Genomic DNA, 26,876 nt, shown 5'->3' with positions numbered 1-26,876 from the left:
CTCCAATAATTAATACAGCTCACTAAAATACATGTTCACAAATGTAGCTCTGACATTTAATACCCAAGTGCATCCTAGTTGCTACAATGCATCTCTATATCCTCTTGTGTGCCCCAGTGGTCACTTCGACATATAAGTGGAAAGCTGGTGGGGTCAAACTTGGTTCAGCCATGCATGTAGAATAGGTAATAGTGTTACTTGGTTGCTGCTTGGACAGGCATGTATAGGTTAAGCCCAAACCTGTTGTCAGTACCTGAGAAAATAATTTTCACACCCTACTCCATGCACATGCATATTATTGTCACTTAATTATACTTTAAACATTCTGGATGAAAGCAATGTAATTGAACAGCAAGGCAGACTAAGAGGTTATCTTTGAGTTGGATGTCAATGTGGTTTTTACTGATCATAAGGAAAACACCATAAATAAAAGTATGAAATAACAATCTTGAGCTTCAGATTTTGGTATTGCCAACAGGCCAAAAGATTTGCCATAAAATATGAAACCAAAATGGCCACAGAGCCAACACGTTTCGACCTATTAATGGTCTTTTTCAAGACTTGGATGAACTATTAGAGGTACTCATACATCAATCGACTAACTGTTCACATGACTTTGAATATTGTGGTCATGGAACTGAATAGGAGGGTTCCTGTGTTAGAGGGTCCCCAGCCAGTTTTAGAGTTCTTCCAGCAGTGGTGCTTTCCTTGTTTTCATGAATCTTAGGGACTATGTAGAAGACCAGTATTCTAGGGGTACTTTGTATTAGAAACTCTGCTTCTTGTTTTGTTATCCATTCATTAAGGTTTGCCTCCAGGATTTTGTTCTGTATTTCTGACTGTAGTACTGAGGATCTAACTATTCATTGTGACGAATCGCAGGATTCAGTCACTTCTCCCCAGGGGGAGCCTTTCCCTGTGAGGCTTAGGAGGTGCCCCCGCTATGCAATAACCTCCCTAGAGGTAGAGGCAAGCGGCACCTCACTGGGAGTGACCCCCCCCTCTGGGGACAAGGACTCCCGTGCTAATGAAGCACTCCCTAAACAACATGCCACCAAACCATCTTCTAAAACATCTAATGGAAGAACAAATGAAGAACAGACTACAATCTGTTATTGACAACCAAGTCCTCTGGTTGTTACCAATAGAGAAATACTTATATGGTACTGAGGCGAAGAAGATTACTGGAGGAATACAGAGTCTAAATCAAACACAAAAGAAGGACTTTGACACTACGCCAGGGAAGTCCCACAACAGTGTCATAAATCTTGGAGGCAGAGACCTAAGGAGTGAGAGACAGAGACGTCATTTGGGAGTCACCAGGTGTCGCAGCTGCAACCCCTGAGATCTCCCTTGCTACCCCTGAAGTCTCCCATGCTATGCCTAAAGAAAAAATGTAAACAAATATATATATATATAACCTACGTGATCAAGCGGTTTGTATACCGCAAAACGCGTCGTTCTTTTACCATCATGGTTCCTTTTCCTGACGCATTTATATTAATAAAGTAAACTGTGTTGCCAGGAAATACAGAGGTGCTTTTTGTCTCCTCTTAACTGCCGCAGGGACATTTCTCCCGTTGCAGCTGCTCCCTGGAGTGCATTCCACTAGTTGCCTTTCCCTTGAAAAGCTTCATTTATATATATATATATATATATATTGCTCCTGGGCTGTGGCCAGCGGCATGTGGCTCTTTGTTTCTATAGTGGCTGGCTTTCTTGTTCAGGCCTCTTATAAAAAAATGATAAGTTACTCACCGTAGTGACTAACATACTCTTAGTCCTCAGTCCCCTTTCCTCCATACTGCATGGGCCTCTCTTCCAAGAGACGGGAGACGAAACCTTTTTCACCAGAAAAAACCTTCTTCCCCTTTAAATTTAGAGGCGTGCTGGGGTGCCTGACTCCGCCCTCCGGCGGCACGCCTCAATCCCCATTGACGCGTCGACAATAGATTTAACATTGCCTAATGACACCAGTATTATTAGGGGGGAGGATGGTGGAACGCATGGAGGAAAGGGGACGAAGGACTAAGCGTATGTTAGTCACTACAGTGAGTAACTTATAATTCATCTTACGTCCCATCCCCTTTCCTGCATACTGCATGGGCAATTACAACTGAATGTAGCGCCAGGGTGGAGAGGAAACCCTCCTTAAGCAAATAGGTTCCTGAGAACTGCCTGTGCGAAAGCCGCATAAGATCTAGAGCCGGCATCCAAACAGTAATGCTTGCAGAAAGCTGAGGGAGTGGCCCAAGTGGCCGCCCTGTTTATGACTTGCCAAGGAACATGGCGCTGGAATGCGATGGCTGTTGCCTCGGCCCTGACTGCGTGGGCATGCATGGTTGCCGGAAGCATCTTGTGCTGGTCCTTGTATGCTTCTTTGATGGCTGAGACCTTCCAGCAGGATATGGAGGACTTCGAGGCCTGTTAGCCTGGTCTTGCACCTCCGAAAGTGACAGACAGGGCGTCTGACTTGCGGAAGCCCTTGGTCCTGTCAGGGTAGAATTTCAGGACATGTCTGACATACAGGCAGTGCAGAACTCTCTGTGCCTCGTCCTTAGGATCGGCAAAAAACGTAGGAAGGACTATTTCCTCGTTCAAATGGAAAGCAGACGGCACCTTGGGCAGAAAAGCTGGCTGTGGCCGTAGGACTACTTTGTCCCTGTGAAAAGTAGTATATGGTTCCGAGGAGACCAGTGCCTGGATTTCGCTGACTCTACGAGCCGAGGTGAGGCCGACTTGTAAGGCCGTCTTAATGGTGACCCGCCTGATGTCCGCAGACGCCAATGGCTCAAACGGTTTGTGCGCCAGGGCGCACAAGACTATGTTCAGGCCCCACACGGGGTGTAGCCTCTTGATGGGCGGGTAGAGCCTTGCAAGCCCAGTCAAATGTTTCTTGACAATCAGATTGGAGGAGGAGAAGACCCCCTCCTCCGAGTTCCTGTAAGCCCCGATGGCTGCTAGGTAAGTGCGGCAGGTGTCAACCTGCATGCCAGAGTGGGCGAGGTGTGTCGAGAAGGAGCGCACATTGCCCAAAGTGCATGCCAGGGGGTCGATTTCCTTGGAGTCTGCCCAGTGGCAGAACCTGGTCCATTTACTTTTATAGTGGGCCCTGGTAGCTTTGCTCCTTGCGCCCTGAATGATTTCCAGATTAGCCTGGGAGAGGCTGAGGTGCCTCAGCGTTACCTGCTCAGGAACCGTGCTCATAGGGCTAGTTTCTGTGGCGCGGGTGGATGGCCCTGCCCCCTGCTGTGCCAGAAGATGTGCTGGGCCCATAGGAAGGTGAATAGGTGGTATCTCCGAGAGGCTGAGCAGCTCTGAGAACCATGGTCTGGCCGGCCACCATGGAGCTATTAGAATGATGTTGAGCTGGCGAGACTCCTTGATCTTGCGAATCACTCTGTGAATCAGCGGAGTGGGAGGGATGGAGTACGCTGTCATGCCGTTCCACTGAATCGAAATGCGTCGGCCAGGGAGCTGGAGCCCTGTCCCTGCCAGGAGGCGAACTGCAGGCACTTCTTGTTGCGCCAGGTGGCAAAGAGATCCACCTGAGGAAGGCCCCATCTGTTGAAGATCTCCTGAATAACGAGGTAATTTAGTTGCCACTCGTAATTGTCTGCTCCCAACCTGCTGAGCCTGTATGCCTCCAGGTTGGATTCCCCTGGAAGATGGACTGCCGTGAGGTAGATGTCATTTTCCAGGGCCCACTCCCACATGCTGATTGCAAGTCTGCACAGAGGAGGGGATCTGGTCCCTCCCTGCTTGTTGACGTAGTACATGCTGGTTGAGTTGTCTGTCTGGATGAGGACAACTTTGCCCCTGAGAAGTAGAAGGAATGCTCTGAGCGCTAGCCAGATGGTGTTCAGCTCTAACCAATTGATGTGGTATTCCATATCTGCCCAGCCCTCGAGCAAGGAGTCTGTGGTGACGGTGACCTGCGGGTGGGAGGCGGAAGGGCTTACCCGTCCGTAGGTTGCAGTGCCTGGACCACCATGTTAGATTGAGAGCACTGCTCCTGGTTCCATGAGGCTGCAAAGTGCAGGTGAATCCTCCTCATCCTTAATCTCGTGTGTGGGACGGCTAATAGGACCGCTGCCAAAAGACTCAGGAGGTGCTGGTACCACCATGCCAAGGTAACCTCTCTGCTGAGGAAGTGGGTGGTGGCCCTCTTGATGGCTGAGATCTTGTTTTCCGACGGAAATACCTTCTCGGAGCATGTGTCCCAGATGAGGCCCAAGAAAGTCAAAGTCTGCGTGGGCTGCATCTACGACTTCTTGAGGTTGAGCGAAAAGCCCAGATCATGCAGTGTGTTCGTAAGGGCATGCGAAGAGTGGTGAACCGCTTCTGGAGATGTAGCCCTGACCAGCCAGTCATCGAGGTATGGGTAGATGTGGAGGCCCTGCGCTCTGAGGTGGGCAGCCACAGTATTCATGAGTCTGATAAAGACCCTGGGGGCTGAGTTGAGGCCAAAAGGATGAACCTTCTATTGGAAATGGTAGCCCATGATCCTGAACCATAGGAAAGAACGACGGGGCTGCCAAATCGGGACGTGTAGGTACACGTCCTTCAGATCGAGGAAGCACATCCAGTCTCTCTTGCACAATGTCTCTGCAGTAAAAGCTGGCGTAACCATCTTGAATATTTGTAGCGGTAAGGAGAGGTTGAGGGTGGAAAGGTCCAGCACAACTCTCAGGCCCGCCTGGTTCTTTTTCTGAATGGCGAAAATCCTGGAGTAAAAGCCAGAGCCGCGCTGGGAGGCTGAGACTTCCCCCACGGCCTGGCTCACTACGAGCGACCGGATCTTCGCCAGAAGAGTTGCTGTCCCAATTGAGTGAAGGGGAGGAAAGGCTGTAATGGGTAGGCGGTACCCCGTGGATACTACAGAGAGGATCCAGGGGTCCGCAAAATTCTGGTGCCAGAAATGTGCATGGAGAGCAAGCCTGCCCCCCCACTGGAAACACGTGGACCCTGAGGGGCGTGTCATGCCTTCTCTCCCTCAGACACTGTAGCAGAGGAGGGGGACTGGAAAAAGCCCTTGACCCCCCCCCATCTCCCTTTTTGTTGCTTGCAGAGATTTGGAGTCAGCGAGCGGTCAGGCTGCCTGGATCTCTGTTCCTGGAAGCCGTGGAACCCTCCGTATGTACGCCCCTTGTCAGAGATCTGCTGTGACTGGGTGTACGATTTGGGCGTGGTCTTTGTCAAGACGGATAAAGACTTGGCTGTTTGTGAGCTGTGTTTGTTTTTGTCCAGGTCCCCGTCCGTGGTGGAGCGGAAGAAGCCCCCCCCCCGAACGGCAGGTTTAATATGCGTTCCTGGACGTCCAGGTTGAATTTCGTTGCACAGAGCCAGGCTGTCCTTCTCATGTCTGTGACGATACAGATGGCACGGCCAGAGGTGTCAATATGGGCCACGGTTGATTCCATGAGGTCCTGTGCTACCAGCTTGGCCTCAGCCAGTCCCACCTTGAAACGTGATTGGCTCTGCGTAGGGAGTTCTGTGAGGAAGTCTGCAATTTCCCGCCATAACCTTTGGTTAGCGGCAGCCAGCATGGCATCATCGTTTGCCTGACGAAGATGCAAGGACGCGTTGGAATACAGCTTCTTCCCGTACGCCTCCAAGATCTTCTCCTCCTTGCCTAGCAGCGTCACTGAGGAGGAGGCTGAGGACGACTGAGGCGTGGAGTATAGTGATGGTGCAGCAATCACTGAGGAGTGTGGCTGAGGACGGGCCGATGACTAAAACAAGAGGGTCCGCACTGCTGTGGGTTTAATTAATAATTAGTTCGAGTAACAAGTTATTTGTCAGGGTGTACTACTACTAGGTATCACTAAAATGTTTAGGCTGTAACAGACTCTGAAAGCAAACAGGGTAGTCTGATGATTGTGAAACCATAAAAAATATTTATTTAACAAAGAAATAGTTGTGTAAATAATACATAAACAACTAAACATAAAGCAATATAACAAACATATAAATGCATTTGTTCGATGTTAGAAGGTTAATAGTCAAGAGACACCAAACACAAAAACTTAAAAGTAGGTTTTTCTTCAAACTTTTGAACAAAGTAGACAAAAGAGGGGGGCGTGGCTTGATGGCTACGTGACAGGACGTTCCTTGGAGGAGCTCCCAATGATCCGACCCTGATCCTGGGAAAAAAGTGATGGTTTTTGGCGGACTTTCGAGCCCACGGTGCATCTAAAGGCGTATGAAAGTGGGGGGCATACGGTGCGTGCCCTCCCCAACGGCGAGACTGCATATTCACGGAACTAGACCCCGAAGAAGTTGGCGGTCGCGCAAAGGAAGGGGAGCACCCAAGATGGCCGCCTGTGGACAAAGGGCCATAAAAGGTCGGACGAGCTGAGGAAGACAAGGTTGGTCGGAACATGGGCGAGCCCAACCAGATAGACGGGTCGCATGCGCCTCGGGCTGAAAGCAAGAACATAAGGGCGAGCCCCCACTGCAGAGGCCGTGGGTTGTGGCGGGCTAGCAGAGTGAACCCAGGTTCAGTGAAACCTCGCTGAGAAGGGGCCGGCGAGCGAACCCCGCGAGGATACAGCTGGGCGCGTGGGCCCAATCGACGCAACAGGATGTCTTCCAAGGTGGTGCGACCCCGGATCAAGCAGCCTACGATGGAGACCTATGCTAGGTCGCCATCGGGCGCGGAAGGGGGCAAGAGCAAAGAAACCCCTGCAGCGGCGACGGACCCACCGGGTACCATCCAGGAGGTGCTGGCAGCAATTGCTGACCTGAAGGTGGCCTGGGAGACCAAGCTGGGCCTGGCCATGAAAGAGTTGCAAGAGGGCCTAAACCTCAAGATAGGTGCGGTCCGAGAAGAAGTGAACCTGTTGCGCCAGGATGTGCGAACGATCGCGGAGCGCACTGGGGAACTGGAGCAGGAGTTGGCCCCGACCGTGGAGGCGTGCAATACACACGCCAAGGAACTTCATGCCCTCGGCAGCGAGTGGGCAATTTGGAGAGCAGAGCAGGCGGAGGGGCGCGCCAGGCGCAATAACATTTGCATAGCGGGGGTACCGGAGGGAATGGAAGGATCGAACCCCACGGATTTCGTTGAAACCATGCTTTTGCAGGAGATTACAGGCGGAGAGCTGACCCAGGGGTTCGCGGTCGAAAGGGCGCACAGGGCCCTGACCAGGAGACCGGCCCCAGGAGCCCCCCGAGGCCGTTGAATGCAAAGATCTTGAACTATCGTGACCGTGAGAAGATTCTCAAATTTTTCCGGAAAGGGGGCACGATAGAAAGGGGGTCAGCAAATATAACAGCGTATCCGGATTACACGCTGCTTGTACAACAGAGTCGAATGAACTTTGGAACGGTGAAGGGGAGGCTCAGAGAGGCAGGCCACCGCTACATGTTGCTTTACCCCGCTAGGTTAAAGGTGATCCATAAGAACAGATCCCTCTTCTTTGAGACGCCGAGCGACGCGATGGAATGGCTGGATATGCAAGGTCGACCACAGGAATCGGATGCCCAGACAGAAGCGGATGGAGATAAGTAGCGCGCTGCAGAGGCACCCGTGAGGCCATAGCTATGACATTGGGACTAGAATATAGCTTGATATTGTGTTTGTGTGCGGGAAGTCACAGCATCTGCCGGCGGGTCCCGTTGAATTCACTTCTCCTAAATAGATGACTGGGAGCTCCTGGGGAGCAACCTCTGCACCCGATAGTAGTACACTTAGTTAGGTCACTGTTAAACGCAACAAAGTGATGATGTATTTAAAGAGGATGCGCGTAGACATAGCCCTGCTGCAAGAGACCCACCTCACTGGGGAAAGGCTGGAGGTGGTCGGGAGGAAATGGAAGGGCACCGTTGTGGGGGCGGCGTACTCAGCGTATGCCAGAGGGGTCGTCACTTGGGTGGCGCCCCACGTGCCGTTTCGAGTGCTTGATTCTACGGTGGACCCGGAGGGTAGAATGGTGGTGGTAACGGGTCTCTTGGAAAACAGAGAAATACACATCATAAATTTGTACGCCCCCAATAACGATACAGCGGCTTACTTTAGGACCCTCTACGGTAAACTTGGCCCCCTGGTGGGGGGTACGGTAGTGTGGGGGGGGACTTTAACTGTACCGTAGACCCCAGTATGGATAGGTCCAAGGATAGGGCAGGAAAAACGGCACCGGCGGCTAAAGCGCTGAGTACCCTACTGAAAGACCTAGGCCTAGAGGATGCGTGGAGGAGGCTGCATCCCACGGATAGACAGTACTCACACTACACAGCGCCACATGATTTGTACACAAGGTTAGACTACATGTTTGTAACAGCCGGGATAGTGAGAGAAATAGAAGGAGCAGAATACAAGGCCCGAGTCCTGTCGGACCACTCGCCCTTGGTGGTAGACTGGAGACACCAGCCCCCACGCCCGCAGATCCCTACATGGAGACTTAGGACCGAGGCTCTGCAGGATGAGGGGTTTCGGGAGGGCCTGAGGGACGCCATTGAAGAATATTTTGATACAAACACAGGAAGCGTAAGCTCTGTGGGCACACTGTGGGAAGCGTTTAAGGTGGTGGTGCGTGGGGTAGCTATTTCCCAAGTTAAAGGGCTACAGGGGGGGGTCGAAAGGGAGCTCCGTGAGGCAGAAAGGGAGCTAGAGGAGCTCACGCGCTGCATGAGCACCGCTCATGATAACAGAACCAAAGTAGAGGAGCTACAGTTGTCCTGCAGTGCACTCTGGGATGGACTGTGCAGACTCAGCTACAGGAAATATACGGAGCGGATACACGCAGGGGGCGATAAGCCGGGCAGATTGCTGGCTTGGCTGTACAAGAGTGGGACCCCCCACTCAGTGATTAGTGAGATTCAGGGCGAAGGAGGTAGCATATGCAACACCCAGAAAGAGGTAAATGAGGAATTCCTTAAGTTTTACAGACACTTGTATGAGGACACGGGGGAGGATATGGGCCAAGACATACTAGACACATTGGGGGACATTGAGCTGCCCACCTTAGATGATCTAGAACGCTCTGGGTTGGACGCACCCGTCACCTCGGATGAGCTGGAGGTAGTGATTCGGAACTTGCCCACTTGCAAGGCACCGGGTTTGGATGGGCTGCCCAGCGAGTTCTACAAAACATACCAGCAAGAGTTGCTCCAGCCACTGCTTGCCACTTTCAACGAGGCCTATGAGAAGGTAGAACTTCCGTTGTCCCTCCGTGAGGCTGTAATCATCCCACTCTTGAAACCAGGCAAGCCGGCCGTGGAGCGCGGGTCTTACAGACCGTTGTCCATGCTCAACCAGACAGCAAAATACTCACGGCGGTGCTGGCTAATAGACTGAAGAGGGTGATTAAGAAACTGATACACCCAGATCAGACGGGATATGTTCCGGGCAGGAACATCACTGATAACCACCGGAGGCTACACCATGTCATAGACCAAACTGAGGAGGACACGGGCGAGCTGGCTATAGTGTCGTTAGACGCGGTCAAGGCCTTCGACTCGGTACGATGGCCCTGGCTGAAAGCGGTCCTGAAGGGGTATGGAGTGGGACCCGGATGCCTCAGATGGGTACAGTTGTTTTACAGCACCCCGATGGCGAGGGTCAAGACAGGGTCCACGGTTTCAGATTCTTGGCAACTGGGCAGGGGGACCAGACAGGGATGTCCCTGGTCACCTATGCTATATATACTGGCATTATGCCTGCGTCAACAATATGGGGAGGTGGGCATAAACCCGGCCAGTGGAGAGCATTTGATATCATTATATGCGGATGATATGCTCCTTTTATTTACGCTACCCAGAAGAAAACCTACAGTACGTCCTAGAGGTGATAGAACGGTACGCCATCCTCTCCGGTATATTGGTGAACCCTGGAAAGTCCAGCCTGTTCCCTTTGGGTAGATATAGGAATGTCCCGGTGCAGAGGCTGCCTGTTCTGCCAATACCATGGCAGCCCGTAACATTTAGGTATCTGGGAATAAACATTAACCACAAGATCGAGACAGAACACAAGCACAACACGGAAAAGGCGATAGAGGGGATTAAGAACAGTATGGTATTTTGGTCCAGACTGCCCCTGACCATGATGGGGAGGGCGGCCTTGCTCAAGATGGTGGTCGTGCCTAGACTCTTGCACTTTTTTACAAACGTCCCGTTTCTGATACCCAGAAGCCTATTCGCGAAACTTCACAGCGTGTGTAGGGGTTTTGTGTGGGGCAGCTCTAGGAATAGGGTGGCTCTGTGGAAGCTCCAGAACCCGTGCGACAGGGGGGGGATAGGCCTGCCTAACTTCGAACTCTATTACCTGGCGGGGCAGCTGCAGTACGTGGCCAGGTGGCTCTCGACTGAAGATTCGGCGGAAGCCAGGCTCCTGCGCGAAGATACAGCCCCATACTTTCTGATGGAAGTGGTGTGGTTGAGCAGAGATAAACTGGTGGGCAATGGGCGGTTACTGAGGTTGGGCTGGGAGATCTGGCACAGGACATGGAAGATTGGGGGGGACTCAGAACCATACTCCCAGCAGGCCCCTTTGGCGGCTCTGTGTGGGAGCGACTCCCAACTACTTGAATCGGTCCGCAGATACTGGGAACAGGTAGGCCTAGCCACCCTCGGGGACATATGGCAGGAAGGGGAGGCTGTGGACTTTCAGCGGCTGCAGGAAGAGACGGGAGTACATGGTGGCCAATATATAACCTACACTAGGCTGGTGAAAAAGACTAGAGAAAGGAGACAGTGCTCGCGGAAGATCCAGATGCCTCCCTGGAAACCATGTATGATGTATCGGAGGGCGGGCACGAAATATCGAGGATATATGAACTCCTGCGGACAAGGGCAGGGAAGGAGTTGCTCCAATTGAGACAAGAGTGGGAGGAGGAGGTGGGAGGACCCATGCCATGACGGATGGGCAGTGGGAACGGGCCTAGAGGTACCATAAAAGGTGTCCCGTAGCGCGAGATTCCAACAGCTTCAATTGTATGTTACCCACAGGGCTTATTTAACCCCCGGGAAGATTGCAAAGTTTGGGGGATCAGATATACAGCAATGCCCCAGTTGTGGGGAGGTGAACGCGGGACTGCTACACATGTTTTGGGCTTGCCCGGAGGTGCATAGATTTCGGAACGAGGTCAAGACGAAACTGGCTGGCGGGGGGGTGGTGCTGGATGTGGAATCGGCCTGGTCATGCTTGCTTGGACTATTCCCTAGACCCCGGCATTTGAAACACATAAGCAAGATGAAGGACCTGGCCTAAGTCTTGGCCAAACGTAGGATCGCCATGGGCTGGAAGGCGGCCCATAGACCTAGGGTGGAGTTGTGGTGGACAGACCTCTTGAGATGGGCGGAAGCTGAATCCGTAGTCTGGTTTGAAGCGGTCACCAGGGGGGGCGAAAAAGAAGTAGGGCCCTTGCTGGCCTGGCGGCAATTGGTGGCCTCGTTGGCAAACCCCCCCCAGGGTGACAACGAAACAGAGGACCCGGTTGATGGTAGTCTAGGTAGTGTGCCACCGAGTGATGTTCCCGTAAATGATATGTGAGAACTGGCTCTAGTTTAAAGGGGGAGGGGGGAGTTGGGGAGTTTGAAAATATGTTGAAATATGATGCTTTCTATGTTTTGAAACAGTTGTAGTGTGTTTGTTTGACCTTATAAAATAAATAAAAATATATTTAAAAAAAAAAAAAGTAGACAAAAGAGAATTCTAAAAGAAACTGGACAACAAACTGCCAACTGTATGGTGGCCTAGATCCCAGCCAATATTCTTATTTATGGCTTGTATTGGGCCACTGCACAAGTTGTTCTCAAAAGAGTTGGCAGGAGTAAAATTGTTCTATGTCCTACGATTTGTTGACAGGTCTGCCTACGTGTGCGTGTCAAAAGTTAGTGACATAAACAGTAAATTTAAATTGACATCATTAGACCACGTTTTGGCAAAAGTGCCACCTGTCTGGCCAATAGTTGCATGACATAGTTAAAGTTGCCTTCCTCAGGGCGAAATACCATACAACAACTGGACCCTGTGGGGAAGCGGACATAAACAAAGTAAATAATATGAAAGAGATGAACCCTTTCTATTCAACTACCCATATTGCTTAAAGAGAAAGTAAAACGGCCAAAGGCATAAAAATTACCAAGTTGTGGGTGAGTGGAGATAGCCAGGCGCGAAGTGAGCCAGGAATCCCAGCGTAGAGTGTCTGGATGGGTGGAAGCGGGGTGACACACGGCAGGGCTGCATCAACAGACAAGGGGCCACATCGGAGAAAACATGCTCTCTGGCAATTAAATAAAAGAAGTTTCAGAAACAAGGGTGCATAAATGATGCTGCAGGGGTAATATATTGTTGAAAAGTGGGTGACTACCTTTCACAAAAGTGCTTAATAGGGAACGCTGGAGTAAATGAGTTCCTAATGTTGCGTTCCGCGGAGTACCTGGGATGACTCCTAAGGTCTGCCACTTGACATCAAATGAATTGACCTAAAAATTAAAAGTGCATGTGAATATGCATGGTTTTAGAGAACCCCTTTTAAGTGCTACATGTCCCAGTGAAAAGATGGCATGTGCCTACCTTAAAGGGAAAAGGGATGCATCCAGCTAGCGGTTAGCTGTGTTGCTTCCTGCGAAGGGCAGATAGCCTTTTGCCTGCAGAGGGGGAAAGCGAAATGTGCCGCCTCTGAACAGAGGGGGAGAAAAGAAGGCAAATGGAGGCATAAATAGTACTTCCTGGGACCGTATCGAAACAAATAGATGCAGAGATAAACAGGATTACGTGCGGGACTAGTCGCAGTTACGCGGAGACAGGTACTCCTTACCTTGAGTTTACTTCGGGCTGCCGGCTAGCTGGTGACTTTACTTCGTCCAACAATGCAAGACCCACAGAAAGCGTCTGCCTGCAATTGGCGGAGAGAGCGAACGAGCGAGCGAAACTAAGGAAGGGGCGTTGATTTGAAAGGTCTCTTCCTGTTGGGTTGCTTCTAGGAGGAACTGGATTGGTTGGAGGCTGACGTGCCTCCTAATTCAATGAATCTCATTGGTTAATGGGCAGCCCAGCATCTAGGAGAGGCTGATTGGTTGGAGGCTGACGTGCCTCCTAATTCAATGGATTTAAGTGGTAAATCCTGGAAGGCATCTCAAGCTTGGCTCCTCGTTCACAGAAGCAGCAAAATGAAAAGGAGGTGAGGACGCCAAATCACAGGGAAGGTCGGCAACTAGCCCAGCTGCACTGAATGGATGGGCCGATAGCAAGAGTGTATCCCCCTCCATCTGCCTATACTTGGTGTCCAGGTGTCGATTGACCGGCTGGACAGAGTGGGGCTTGAACCAACCCTTCTTGGCCAGGGAGACTACATTGATCTGCAGTGGAATTCCTGTTTTGGCTGAGGGGCGTCGCGTGAGGACTTCAGCAAGCACCCGCTCCGCCGGTTGCTTGACCTCGGGTTGAGGTAGGCCCAGATATTCTGCCAGCCCCGCAAGACGTTCATGGAAGGCCCTGGCTGAGGATGGCGTGTCAGGATCCTCCTCCTCATCCGTATCCTGTGGGTCAGGGGGATCCTGCGTAGGTGGAGGAGTAGCGAGAGCCGGAGGCTGAGGCTAGTACGGAACCGCCTGAGGAATCGGCTGGGGAGCCGGAGGCGAGGCCACGCCGGGGCTAGGGGTGCAGGCGGAGGAGCCTGTGGTGCCGGTAGTATTGGAGGGAGCACGTCCCTGATGGCATCCCATCCGAGGGGATCTCATGAGCCTGAGGAACTTGTCTTCACAGGCCGGAGGAGTGGTAGGGGATTAAGACTGGGTAGCGGGAGGCTGCTGTAGCCGCTGCATACTCTGCCCGTACGGACGCAGTGGGAACCTTTCCTGCGCGAATGAAGGATAGGCTGTAGGCCACGTACCTAGTTGAGGCCAGTCCCACTTTGACACTCGTTCTTCGCCGAACTCCTGATATGGCGCCGGACGTGTGCTGATGACTGGCGTGGCAGCCATTTTGTCGAGCTGCCTGCCACATGCCTGCGTCGTGTTGCTCAGCTCGCTGGGCCCAGCCTCATCCAAGACTCTTGAGTGTGGACTGCGAGGCCTACCCTGCTCATCGGGCCTAGACCCAGTAGGTTTGACACCCTCAGCCCGTGGGCCGGTAGAGCTGTGTTTAGGCGCCCCCTCAGCTGTATTGCCGGTACTAGGGGGTGGCCCCTCGCACACAATGCTGGTGAAAGGGCGAAGCCCCTAGGGTGGAGACCCGGTCAAAGAACCTTCAGGTCCCTCAACACTGTCACCGGGAGGATCCCTCGGCCAGTAGGTCGGTAGCTGGAGCGGCTTCAGTGCATGTGCTGGTACAAGGACCTGAGCGGTCCCTCCCACCCGGGCGAGTCCTTGGGAAGGAGTCTCCCTTGTGGGGTGCGATGGAAAATAGAGGCCCTACCTTGGGCATGAGTCGATGTTTCACAAAGTTCTTGAGGCGACTTCTGGAAGAGCTCCCTCCACCTGGATAGTCTGTTCTTCAGCGACCTTGATGACAGGGCGTTGCACGCTTTACAATCTTGCCCACCGTGGTCTGGGCCAAGGCAATGTAGGCAGAGGGCTTGGGGGTCTGAAGTTGGGAAGAGCCGTCGCAGGATGGACACCTGCTGAACCCTAGGGAAGTTCACATGCACTGGGGAGGAGCGTGATGCCTGAGGACTGAGTACCTGAATGATAAAAAAGACAAAGAGAAGAAGTATCCGCGCGTGGAATAACATGGCCGAAGCCAAACACAGGAGCGCTGGTGAATTCGCCCCATTCCTGTCGGCACGGAAAAGGGGACTGAGGTGTGGTGCTGGAGGGTGGAGTCAAGGCAGCACATGCTCCCAGGGCCGCACCCCGTGTGCCTTTAAATTTAAAGGGAAAGAGGTTTTTTCTGGTGAAAAAGGTTCTGTCTCCCGTCCCTTGCAAGGGACGCCCATGCAGTATGGAGGAAAGGGGACGGGATGTAAGATTAACAGGGGGTTCCACAAGTATAACACTTTGAGCAGTGAGCCTAAATAAGAAAGAATAGGAATAGCAAATAATTTGTCTTTCTGGAATTCTAAGCAATAATTGCTACACTCATTAAAGGTTTATTTCAGGCACAGTTCAGGGGGTGAGTCACTGATTTTGGTCTGTTCTTAAACACCTCCAATTCACAATGCAGACAATAAAGTCCAAAAAGCATTTAGAGTAGAATAAGCATCAATTTTCGGACTATGTATTTTGCTTTTCGCAAGTTGCAGTTATAGCATGTTTTTTCTGCCATTGTCTCTGTTTCGATCATCGCAAGACATTCCATCTCAGTGTCCTCAGTCACTTGACAAAATCCTTGTGCCTAAAAGCTTGTGAACAGTGTAGAAATATTTGACCATAGCACATAAAGTGGCCCTTGATTTAATAGTGCCACAATTTATGCTTTGTTGTAATGTGTCTATCTTTCTGATCTCCCTGGCATGCTGTGCAGGATGTTTGTTTGCATGTATGAGGTAAGGAGTGCCCAGAGTACGGGATGCCATATGAGTGCGCTGCTTTCCTGGCGTTACACTTAATTCTTTAATACACAGTTATGAACTCTCTCAATGGTATGTATTTTGCCAACCTTTGAAGCCTGAAAAGTAGATCCACGCAGGCTTGACATGCGGCCAACTTTGCACCAGTCCTGCAGATCAACTGGCCTGCTGTTAAATCTCAGTTACCAGTTTAATGGTATCCACTACAGAGGGTAATTTGCTTTCTAGCTTTGTGAACATTCAGACATGTAATTGCTCATTTTACTATAACCGGTAAAATAGCTATAACCGGTAAGATAACTAAGTGGGTTAAGCGCTCGTTACTGCGATGTGTGTGTGATCTTCAGGTTGCAGGTTTGAATTCCGGCAAGACCAACTCAGCCTTTCATCATTCTGAGGTTGATAAATGAGTACCAACAAGGGTTGGGTGATATTGTATGTATATTTGTTCTATATAAAACGCTTAAGCGTAAGTGCTATATAATAACACATCATTATCATTTGGCCTTGGACGTCTGTTTGCATTCACAGTAATTTGGTAATATGGGCCTATACACACTGATAATGATACATATGGTGATCCCTTCTTGTATGAAATGTATATCACATTACATTGATATTGTAACCATGTTTTTCATAGTGTACCTAGGAACAATGCTAGGTGATACCACTTCCTGTTTTGTCAAGAGGTGAAAGGATGTGTTTCATCACTTCCCGCGATGTCACTTTGGGGTGGGGATCAAATGACATCCCTTCCTGTGATGTCATCAGAAGTCAAGGGTCGTGTGATGTCACTTCTGCTACCCCTGGCATTTTGCTGAAATGACGTCCCTGGCGAGAGACCCCGGGGGTTCGAATCAGTTGGAAGGAGCACGCTGAGAGAAACTTGAACGCTCACATCCAGTCAGTGAGAGAAACGGGAGTGCAGCCTCCCATGCGTAGGGCTGGAAGGGAGAGAGGACACGGAAGAGTGAAGTAGTCGCAGGGCTTCCTGAACTCGAGAGATGGACAAGTGGCGGCGGGACCGCATTGCGGTGGACCAGGTGGTCCATGGACGCCGCCAATACCATTTTTTTCCAAGGTATTGCAGAGTGAGCAGACCAACAGGGAAATTAAGAAACCAGTAGCCATCCTGACAAAAGAAGAAGAGGGTCCCAGCCTGTCAGAAAGCCCAGTGACGTTATCCCTGAGTATACAGGTAACCGGGAGAACAGGAGAGGGAATGAAGATAATAACGGAAATACTCCTACTTGTCCAAGTAAAGACTAAGTGCCAAAAGGATACGAAGAGAGTCAGAAACATTACTGGAACACTCCTACTCGTCCCAGTAGAGACGAAGTGTCAATAATATACAAAAAGATTAAGGATCATTCCTGTAACACTCATACTCGTCCCAGTTGAAGCGAAGCATCAAGAGTATACAAAGAGAGTGAGAATCATTACTGGAATGCTCACACTCGTCCCAGTCAGCACAAAGTGTCAAGGCTTCTTTTTCCATTCTACTGATATTATGCTGTTTTTCCATGATTTTTTTCAATCTTGTCTAAATCTTCGAGTACTTCATTCTCAAAGACATTCGCCATGATAGACGTTTTAAAAACTGTTTGAGGTACATCTTTCTCATTAATGTTCCAAATACTGTTCTAAAAAGGATCAGGTCGTGTTCTTTCATCAACACGAAACCGAATCCTTTTGAAAGTGCTTCCATTTCTGTGCACGTACGTCAGTAAAGCATGAAGAAGTATGAATGAGGGTTGGGGGAATTGAGGAACTGAGGTGTGTATACGCACAATTCACAGTAAACTGTGATGTAGTGTTTTTGCATCAAGTTTCTTAGTTTAGTTTCTAATATCGTGTTAAATACACTACTCAAATGTTAGTTAAGTTACATAGAGTTTGTTTACTTCCATTTCTGAATGTTGTTATAATTCATGTTACCTACATTGCAATACTTTATCAAGCCAACCAGGTCTTGTACTCCTATATAATTGTGTTTTGCTTTGCAGAGAAAAGGGAGATGTGTAGCATCCTTCATAGGTGGAATGCACAAATGGAACTTCGAATGAGCATGTGGGCAAACACGAATGAGCATGTGGGCAAACACTTGTAAACTCCAGAGCTCCTGGTCAGTTAGAAGGAGCCTTTGACAAGACCTGTACGGTGTACTTCTGATCCTCAATTGTAGTAATACAAAAGATATAACCCTTGCCAGTGTGGAGGATCATTTCAAGTGCATATTAATATTATGCAGTACATGATCTACAAGGCGTCTGACCAGTTTCTGACAAGGAATCTTGCCAGTAAATTATCTATTTCTTTAAGATGGGACAACATGCTGGATCTTCAGGTAAGTGTAAAGGAATGTTTGTTTGGCTCCAGAAGGACACTTGAGTACAAAAGGTAAGTATATTGGGGAACAACCATGGTCCATCCACGCCCCAGCTAACTCACTATGCAACTGTCATTCCACAGAATATTCACCCAGCACTCATTCAAGATTCCAAACCAGGATTCAATACCAAGATTCCATGCATGCAGCCAAGCACTTAAGACCCAGAAACCAGCTTGCACACAGAAAAACAAAGACTACAACACAGCAGCACTCAAACATTGTGTCATGCGTACTGTGTTAGGTATTGCAATAACATACAGAAGGTTCCATAGGAGGACTGTGTGACTGCCAGTTACCCAAACAAACACAAGTATGCCAGAACCTGGCAGAAAAACGCACCATCTCCGGTGGCCAATGCACCACGCCAAGTCACACGATCTCTGGACTGCAAATAAAGAACTGCAAGAAAGAGAAAATAGGAAACGGGCGTTTCCCTGCTATGCACCCTTTAGTTTGAGGAAGACATCACTGTAGATAAGACTGGCCCCTTCCAGCCTACATGCGGATCACTCCACTCACACTACTTCTCCCCCTCTGAGACTTTGACCCTCCCTTGCTCCACCACCCATCCCACCTGTATCTGGTCTCCCAGCACCCTAAATGTAAGCCCCTGTGGGCATCCTTTATGTAAGTTCTCTGTTGCTTTCCAATAGGTTTGTGGATTATAAACACCATACCTATATAGATATAAGGATTGTGGGTCAAGTTGGCAATATGCTAGATATTGTTTTGCTTTTTTAGGGATAAAGGGAGGAAAACACTCAAAGAAGGGAGGTGAAGTAAGGGTAGCTGGATATTTCTATTGTTTTCCCCATTTTGTGTATGCTTCCTGCAAGACACCAATTTTCACCAACTGCAATGTTGACTTCTGAAGACAGACCATGGGATTCGAAGGGTGGCTGTGAGGAAACACATAACATAAAATTAAAAATGGGTAGTTATATCATTAAAGGAATATAGTCCACATTGGGATTCTGAGTGACATGCTAATTTATTAAAGCTTTACTTTTGTTTTCTATGTTAATCTTCGGATCCCGTCGGTGGAGTACATTCTCCTTATTGACAATTCTATATGTTGCTGTGTAATTTTACTCCTTTTGCCATAATTGGGTGGTTTTGCTTCTGTTAATGCGTTCTTGAAGCTCGAACCCTGTGTTGTCCTTCCGCCCTGAAGGATAAGTGGGAAACCTGAATCACGTAGGACTGATGATAGGACAGGAACCATTTCAGTATTGTGGTAAACAACAAAACCTTAAAAACACTATTTGAAAATAACACTTACCTATGTTCTTGGCAGTTGTTCATGTGTCTTCTCGGCAGATGACGATCAAAGTTATCCCAAGCAATGCATGGACTAGGGTCTATTCTGTCTTTGCTGTGTTCTTGAGCTTTGTTTAAAGTGTTAGAGAGAACAATTTTAATTGGACTCCGTTCATGACAATCATTTGGTATTTTAGAAAGTTTAGAACAAGTACTTTCATCAGTTTGAACAGCAGATTCCTGAAGTGAACAAATACTCTTCAAATTACCTTCGCCGACCTGAATTTCTACGGTATTAGTCTTCAATGGGTTGTAAGTGGCGACATTTGTGAACACCAGTGCTTGGGAGGATTGGCCTTTAAGCTGAACACTGCACAATCTGCAAACTCCTTTAGGCATACACTCTATTGCAAGGTTACTTGGTAGTATTGTGACATCATAAGGCATTTCAAGATCTTCAAGAGGCAGACTGAGCCATGGGTTCTTAGGTAATACTGAACACCTATTCACATCATTTTTCGGACCATTTCCACAATGCCCAGGTATGAAAGAATCCAATATATTTTTGCAGCATATACAACTAGAGTGATAAGTCATGTTTGGTAGGCCTTTGGTCATGCAGTGCGTTTTCCCAAGAACCTCTTTGCTTGCCTGAAGGCCAATTTGTCTCAAACATTGGTCTGGTACAGGTTTACAAGAATTTGAAGATTTTGCTCGGGGCCCACCAGTGATCACATTCTGGGTTGCTTTTGATTGGAATCGTACAGTATTGTGCATTGTCTTTTTGAAAATAGACAAACCTTTACCAAGGGTGGAATTAGCATAACTTTGACTGGCAGAATCAGTTGGACTGTTTACATTTGTTGTGGTTTTGGAGAGGTTTGAGCCATCCTGACCGCTTTTAGTAAATTCTTTTGGAAAACTATGAATTCCATCTACCGTTTGTTCTTTTTCAGTCAAAAAGGATTCAGTGTCATAAGAAACCAAGTGCTCTTGCCAATAAATAGCTTGTTGTACATCACTGAGCAACAGATGTTCATTGCATGTCATCAGCTTTAAAAGAACACAGCATCTAAAGGAAAGGAGGCAATACAAAAAAGAAAGTCAAGGAACCATTCATATCACAATATAACGTTTATATTTCTAGTTGGACAATATTGTCGTTTCAGGAATTCACTTGACATTCATAGACCAGGTTCTTTTGTCTTCACTTTTTCTCAGCAGAGGGGCTTGTAACCTTTATGCAAATGTTAAAAAGGTTGGGGTTGCACTCATTTACTAGGGGTAATCCAGACTTTTGGCCTCATTCTGAGTATTCCGCAAAAAATATGCTAATGGAAACAATCCGTTATTACTGTTTCTGATGGGGCAAGTGCCGGACTCCCCAGCGCACTGAGTACTCGGGCGCACACCCAAACCCCTGCTGGAAGCGGCAATACCGCCAGGCAGAAAAGTGGCGATAATAATGCCTCCACCCAAAGAATTGCGGGAACACCGGAAAAAGTATGCAGTGGCTGTAATACCGCCACCAGAAACAGAAACGCTGCTGAAACTGGAAGGACTGCGATGCCCATCATTAAAAACAGAATCTAACTCAATCCACCAGTCCCCTCAGCCATCCAGGCCTAGAACTGAGTAAAAACGGTGTCCCAGGACCAGGGCACCCCAGGAAAGGATTCCCGCCTATGGAAACCCAAGTTATCGGATGCAGAGCTAGTGGACACAGCACTGCAACATGCAGAAGAACTATTTGGGGCCAGGCAGCGGAAAACAAGCAGCCAGCGGAGGTCAGCCATATGGGGAGGGGTGGTGGCCAGTATGACGGTCGTGGGGCCATCCCCCGCACAAGGAAGGACTGCCACAAGAGGTAGGACGACCTCAAAGCAAAGGTCTGCATTACCAAATCAAAGCACAGGAGGGAGTGCAAAGCCACTGGTGGAGGTACAATGGAACCCCTATGACTGATGCCATGGGTGGAGCGACTCAGCAGCATTCTCTACATGGAGGGTATTGAGGACATTCGAGGTACTGAGGCTGGAGCAGGGACCAATGGAGATGTCAGTAAGTACAAGTGCATGAACATGTGCATGCCCCCACCCATTGCATGCATCCACCAGCATAGCATACAGCAATGGGCATGGCAAGTGGTCCGAAACATGCCATGTCACACAGCGCACACCTGTCAATGCCAGTGGTACCCCATATAAATGCACATGTATGTACATTGTACACACCCAGCATGACAACTCCCCTCTGCATGGTCACCCATCTGAGCAATACCACCCATATGAGATACATGATATCAACAACACTGAGACATACACATTATGGGATGGGTTGAATGCATGAACGATGACATGTGTGGCAAAGTGTTAACCTGTCTCAATTCCCCAACAGGTACCCTCTCCACAGACAGCGATGAGGCAGGACCCTCACACACAGCCACAAAAACAGCCCCCACACCTGTGCAGGTCCAAGCCAGTGCAAGCAGCATGGAAGTGCTGCAGGCCCCGCCACTGGCTGTAGTACCTGCAGCTGCACAGCCACCACCACCGACTGCAGTTGCCCAGCCACCACCACCACGGGACACCGTTGATGTGTCACAGACCAGCACAGGTGGTGACACCGCACACGTGCCAGTCGACATCCCCCCGCCAGTCGACATTGTCCCGACATGCACCAGAACTCCTTTGCGGCATGAACGCCATCCCATGGCACAGTTGACCATTGCCGATGTGTCCAACGCCAATGAAGAAGAGGAGGAAGCCAGGGAGGAATATGAGCAATATGATGGGGACATTACACTTGGCTTCAGTCCAGGCCCACCCTCAAGTCCACATAGTCCGCCACAACTGGCGGAAGGTAACCTGCAGGCAATCCGTTCATGCCTGCAGCAAATTGCGTGCCAGCAAGCGGACATACACTCCATGGCAGGAGAACAACTGAGTGAAATGCGGGCAATGCGTGACTGCATGCAGGGGTGCGCCCGCCGCATGGCACACTCTCCGGGACATGCCACTGCTGCAATGATCACACTGGGCCAGAGGGTCCACATCAGCCTCAGCAGAAGCACTTTCCCAGGTCATGCATTTGACACTGCAGTAGATACGTGCGCAGTGATCATAGGCCTCCACATCAAATACGCCTACTGAGGGCTCTTTGGAAAGCACACAAAGGTGACATTCAATGCACTGCCTTACCATAAGGTTGCAGGAATCGGACCCAAAGCCTGAGCATGCACAGAAGTGAAGCATGTACACATTAATGGCGTAGTTGTGTAGTGCTGGGGTGGGTGATTGGGGAGGGTGTTGTTGGGGTGGGTGATTGGGGAGGGATGGGATGTCTAATCCATGTATATTACGATTAACACTTCCCTACATAAATACGTATCACTTGCAGCATTGATTGGACATTTGTGATTGTGTGCAGTTCTTTATTGTGTGCAATTACTACTGAAAGGTGCATAGATAGAGATAGTGGTTGGCAACATCAAAATAAGTTGTCAATGAGCTCCTGGCGAGCAAGTTGCCCTAGCCTGCCCTCTGCTCTCGCAGTGTCTTCATGTGTGCCACCCACAGACATTGCATCATCTACTTCAGTGGGTTTGGGGGGCATGTCCAAATCTGGGGGTAGATGTATGTTACGCGGATGCATATGTTTTGTAACATGGCGCATGTAAGCACAATCTTTCCCACCGTGTCCGGCTTGTACATTATCACACACCCCGACTGATGTAGACATCGGAAGCGTGCCTTCCACAGGCCAAATGTACGCTCAATTGCCACCCTGGTCCGGATGTAGGTATGATTGTATGCCACCTCCTGTGGTGTCTGGGGATTCCTCAGAGGAGTCATCAATCATGGGAGCTGCGGATATCCGGAGTCACCTGCAAGGGGGACAGACATGGGAGCATGTCATTGGGTACTGTGGATGGGTGCATCATTACTGCAGTTACACGATGGTCAGAGTTACATGACAGGTCACATGTGTCAGTCCACTACAGTTTTTCATATTTGGACCATTGCATGCAGAGTGTACCATGTATGGGGGGAGCTACAGGCATGCCTAATCTTGTTCACACCGGAAATCGTAGCGTCCATGGGTGTGGGCACACAGGACAGGTCTGGTACACATGCCTTATAAGAAGATAAATAAATGCCATGTCCATTGCTACTGAGGGGTCCCCCTGTGGCATTTCATCTGGCAGACATGTCATGTATGGCAGTGTGATTCACTGAATGATACAGTGTGCACTTGTGTGTCTGATTCCGGTTGGTGTGACGTGGGCCTGTTCCTTACTCCAGTTCATCCGCGTGCACAATGGGTGTCTAGGGCTTGGCATCTCATGCTGACTTGCAGTATGCCATGCAGCAGATTGACTTGTGAAATGATGTGATGTGTGCTCCTGCTTACTGTGGCTAGTGACATTGGTGCTTGGGTATGTTGTTGCATGTCGTATCTGCACCTCCTTGATGGCCCTTTGCGCACCAGTACACATACTTTTTAAACACTTAAGCAACCATGCCAAACCCCATTGCAGTCCATGCATTCTGTGGGTTATGCACTGTTGCATTGTGCTACCTATGGTCCAGTGTGTGTGTCTGGCCTGTTTGGGTTGTATGGTTTTCCAATTCACTGCTGCTCAGTGTGTCATGTCCCATTACGGTGGCCAGCAGCCTGTGTTATCTAGTGTGTGTGTGTGTGTGGGTCCAGAGTCTGTGGGGCCTTCCCAGGACATCCATTTACATTGTGGCAACACACACCCCCATGCAGCAGTCTCAATGTGCTGTGACTTGTACTCGCCCAATGCCCAGGTACGTTTGCCTCTGTGCCCCTCCATGTACGCTGGCTGCGAGCTGTTGCGCAGGACCATGGCATCATGGGTTGAGCCAGGGAACCAGGCACATGAATGGGTGATCATGAGGTCTGCATCACAGGTAACCTGGACGTTCAGTGAATGGTACTGTTTCTGGTTCCTGTAGATTTCCTCCAGGGCATGGGGTGTCATCAGCTTCACGTGTATCCAATCCAGGGCAGCTACCACATTGGGCATGTCTGCTTTGGCATAGAATCTTGCCTTGGTGGCGTTCGCCTGTGCCATGGTGGTTGGGAGTGTAATATGCTGTCGCACATGCAGCAGGAGTGTGTTCAGCACCTTCACCAAAGGTTTTGAGAATGTAGGCTCTGATAGGCCAAGCAGCTGGCTTATGGTGTGCGGAATGTGCCCTTTGCAAGGAAGTGCAGGACCGACACCAGCTTTACCAGTGGTGGTATGGCTGTACGGATATCAATCCTGCTCACAAGGTCTTCGTGGATCATGCTGAGGACATGCTATGCTCTCCCTGTCAAGGCGGTACAGAGTTGGGATTTGCAGATCAGTGAGGCTCCATGGTGTGGCCCTTATACGGGGTATGGGTGCACGCTGTGCATGGTGCCTACTCCTCCTCACATTCCTCATCCTCCTGTCTGCAGCCTCTTGGGCCCTCTGTTGATCGTTCAGCTTCTCCAGCACTATGTTGGCCTGGAGCAGCTGCAGGTCAATGCTGACTGCAGTCAGTGGCAGCATGGTGGTGTTTGGAAGTGTGTCTGCTGAAGGTGTGACCTTTGTCTGCTCCTCCATGCTGTTTTGGGTCGCCTGGATAAATTGGGTGCACCTGTGGCCTCATTTCCCACACCTGCAAGCATTTTCTGCCATTTACTGCCTGCTTTCAAGTGGAAGTAAGTTTTGCCGCCTAGTGTTTGCCTGTGTTACTGCCATTTTTTTGGCAGTGATACCGGAAAGGATAGCCTTGGGTTGTGGTGGTGTTGCCATTGTGCCGTTAATAACGCCACGGGTTAGGGGGCCAGCCGGTATTTAGCAGCGGTACTTAGCGGCGCCGGATCCACCTACACATTTATTTGCGCATACCTTTTTACCGGTGCCGGTGTATCCAGTGCTTTTGGTCCATCTCACACGTAATTCACCGGTCTGGTAAAAGTGCCGGTATCAGTTGATAACGGCACATTTTTACCAGACCGCCTGAGTTGTAATGAGGCCACTTGGCCCCTCGCACCCTGCAGCTAAGAGATGTTTAGCTACACCACACTGGCGATGTCCAATAAGAAGAAACATGTGTCTGGGGTTACTGTTGGCAATTGTGTATGGAGGAGAATTTCCTTGCCTTTCAGTGCTGGGCTGTTCCACCAGAATGATATGCAAATTAATATATTTCCTGTCGTATGGAAAAGAGCGAAAACATGAATGTATACCTTGTATGTATGAACCATATAAATTAATTGGTCATTTTGCCTTGCTTGTTCTCAGCAAAAGTGAACACACACTTTGAATGTACAATTCCGTTGGGAAAATGAGCACCTGGGTCAGGCAGACACATGAGGCAGGTTCCAGGTGAAAGCAGATAGGTTTATTAGCAGTATTTTTAAGTAAGTATTGCACAGGTTTCCTGGTTCAAGTCTTCAGTTACAAGTAAGAGGTTGAGGTAAGTTTAAGGGGGTATCCACTCGCACACCCACTTTCCAGCAGCTCCAGGTCTAACTGTTGCTGCTGGAACCTTCCTTCAGGTTTACTGACTAACATTTCATGTGACATCATACAGCCATTCATGCGCAAAACATCACTCGGACATTCTCTCACACACACACAGGCGAGATTGGGGTACTTTTACATTTAAAACATCACCCCGCGTCTTACCTACTAACACAATGGGGGAATCATCCCACGGCGGAGGCTATCGGACAATCACATTCACTCGAGAAGGCACTCATCCCACAATAGGGAAACATGGACGGGATGGGGAGTGGGAGGAGGTTGAGATCCTTGTAATGGGAACCACTAACCTAGAGAGAGCAGGAAGACACCATCCCAGAAGCACCCCCAGTGTCACTGATGGCCCTCAATGACACCAGAATGATGGTGAGCAGACTGCACTCAATCGTTGAAACATGGCCAGTTAACTTGTCGTCAGAGTGGGTGCCCACAGAGAAGTACTGCTTCTAGTGCAAAAGGGAAGGCCCTTAGGCAGCTGATCAGAGTACAATTTCTTAGTCCAGGTGGCGGTCACAAATTAGAGTAAATTACTGGTTTGCCCAGTCCACTTTCCTTCAGTCTCGATAAATGTCCTGGTCATAGGACAGTCTACTGGGACATTCTTTGCTCAGCAAAAATACAATTTTATTTTAAAAATGTTATCGGTTATGAATTACTTTACGTCCAGGATATAGTAGTTAAGTAAATCCATTTGTCAAATTTGAAACTCTTCCTCCTTCCACCTGACCCCTCAGAAAATGTGCCAAACCAATGATGCTTTAGCAATCATCAAATCAAAGACCACTCCAAAGAAATCACATCAATCCCTCCATTTCTACAATCACACTCTTCAGTCAAGACAATATTAGGCAAAGTCCTCTTTATATGCCCCCTTCTTCTCCTCCCACTTTCATATACCATTGCCCATGTTAGGTGAATGCTTCCTTGTGGCTACACTAACAGTGTTTCACATTTAAGAGTCCAAGAACATAACATGTGGTCAGACAAATACAGGTATCCTTCTAATCTGGAGCACCACTTATTCCCAGAATGTGTAGACTCGCGATTGCTCTTGTGCTCTGTAGAAGCATGATGCCATTGTTAGTTTGTGGAGTTGACCTTAGTATTATTGCAAGGTGGTCATCTCTATTGATGAAATGGCAGTAGAAAACATGTGGACACAACCTTTGTGTGAAACAGATATCTCTGTGTTCTGAAAGACATCTGCTGGCTCGCTTTTGCC

At 49.3% G+C, this 26,876-nt stretch overlaps 1 protein-coding gene across 5 annotated transcripts in view; it reads right to left on the bottom strand.

Annotated features, from left to right (window-relative positions):
• The window catches only part of LOC138453478 (uncharacterized), a 1,096,265-nt gene that overhangs the window by 127,352 nt on the left and 942,037 nt on the right, over positions 1-26,876 (bottom strand). For 3 of the 5 annotated variants that reach the window (XM_069606374.1, XM_069606373.1, XM_069606377.1), the window contains one exon: positions 19,130-20,179. In XM_069606374.1, coding sequence (XP_069462475.1) covers positions 19,130-20,179 — 1,050 coding nt within the window. The remainder of the gene's footprint in view (positions 1-19,129; positions 20,180-26,876) is intronic. The other 2 variants (XM_069606376.1, XM_069606375.1) reach the window with 1 other exon arrangement.

Source organism: Ambystoma mexicanum, chromosome 4p (assembly GCF_040938575.1).
Source record: "Ambystoma mexicanum isolate Mex_15411 chromosome 4p, UKY_AmexF1_1, whole genome shotgun sequence".
Classification (NCBI taxonomy): Eukaryota; Metazoa; Chordata; class Amphibia; order Caudata; family Ambystomatidae; genus Ambystoma; species Ambystoma mexicanum.
Note: the sequence above shows the minus strand (reverse complement) of the source record. Positions and strands in the feature narration are given on the sequence as shown.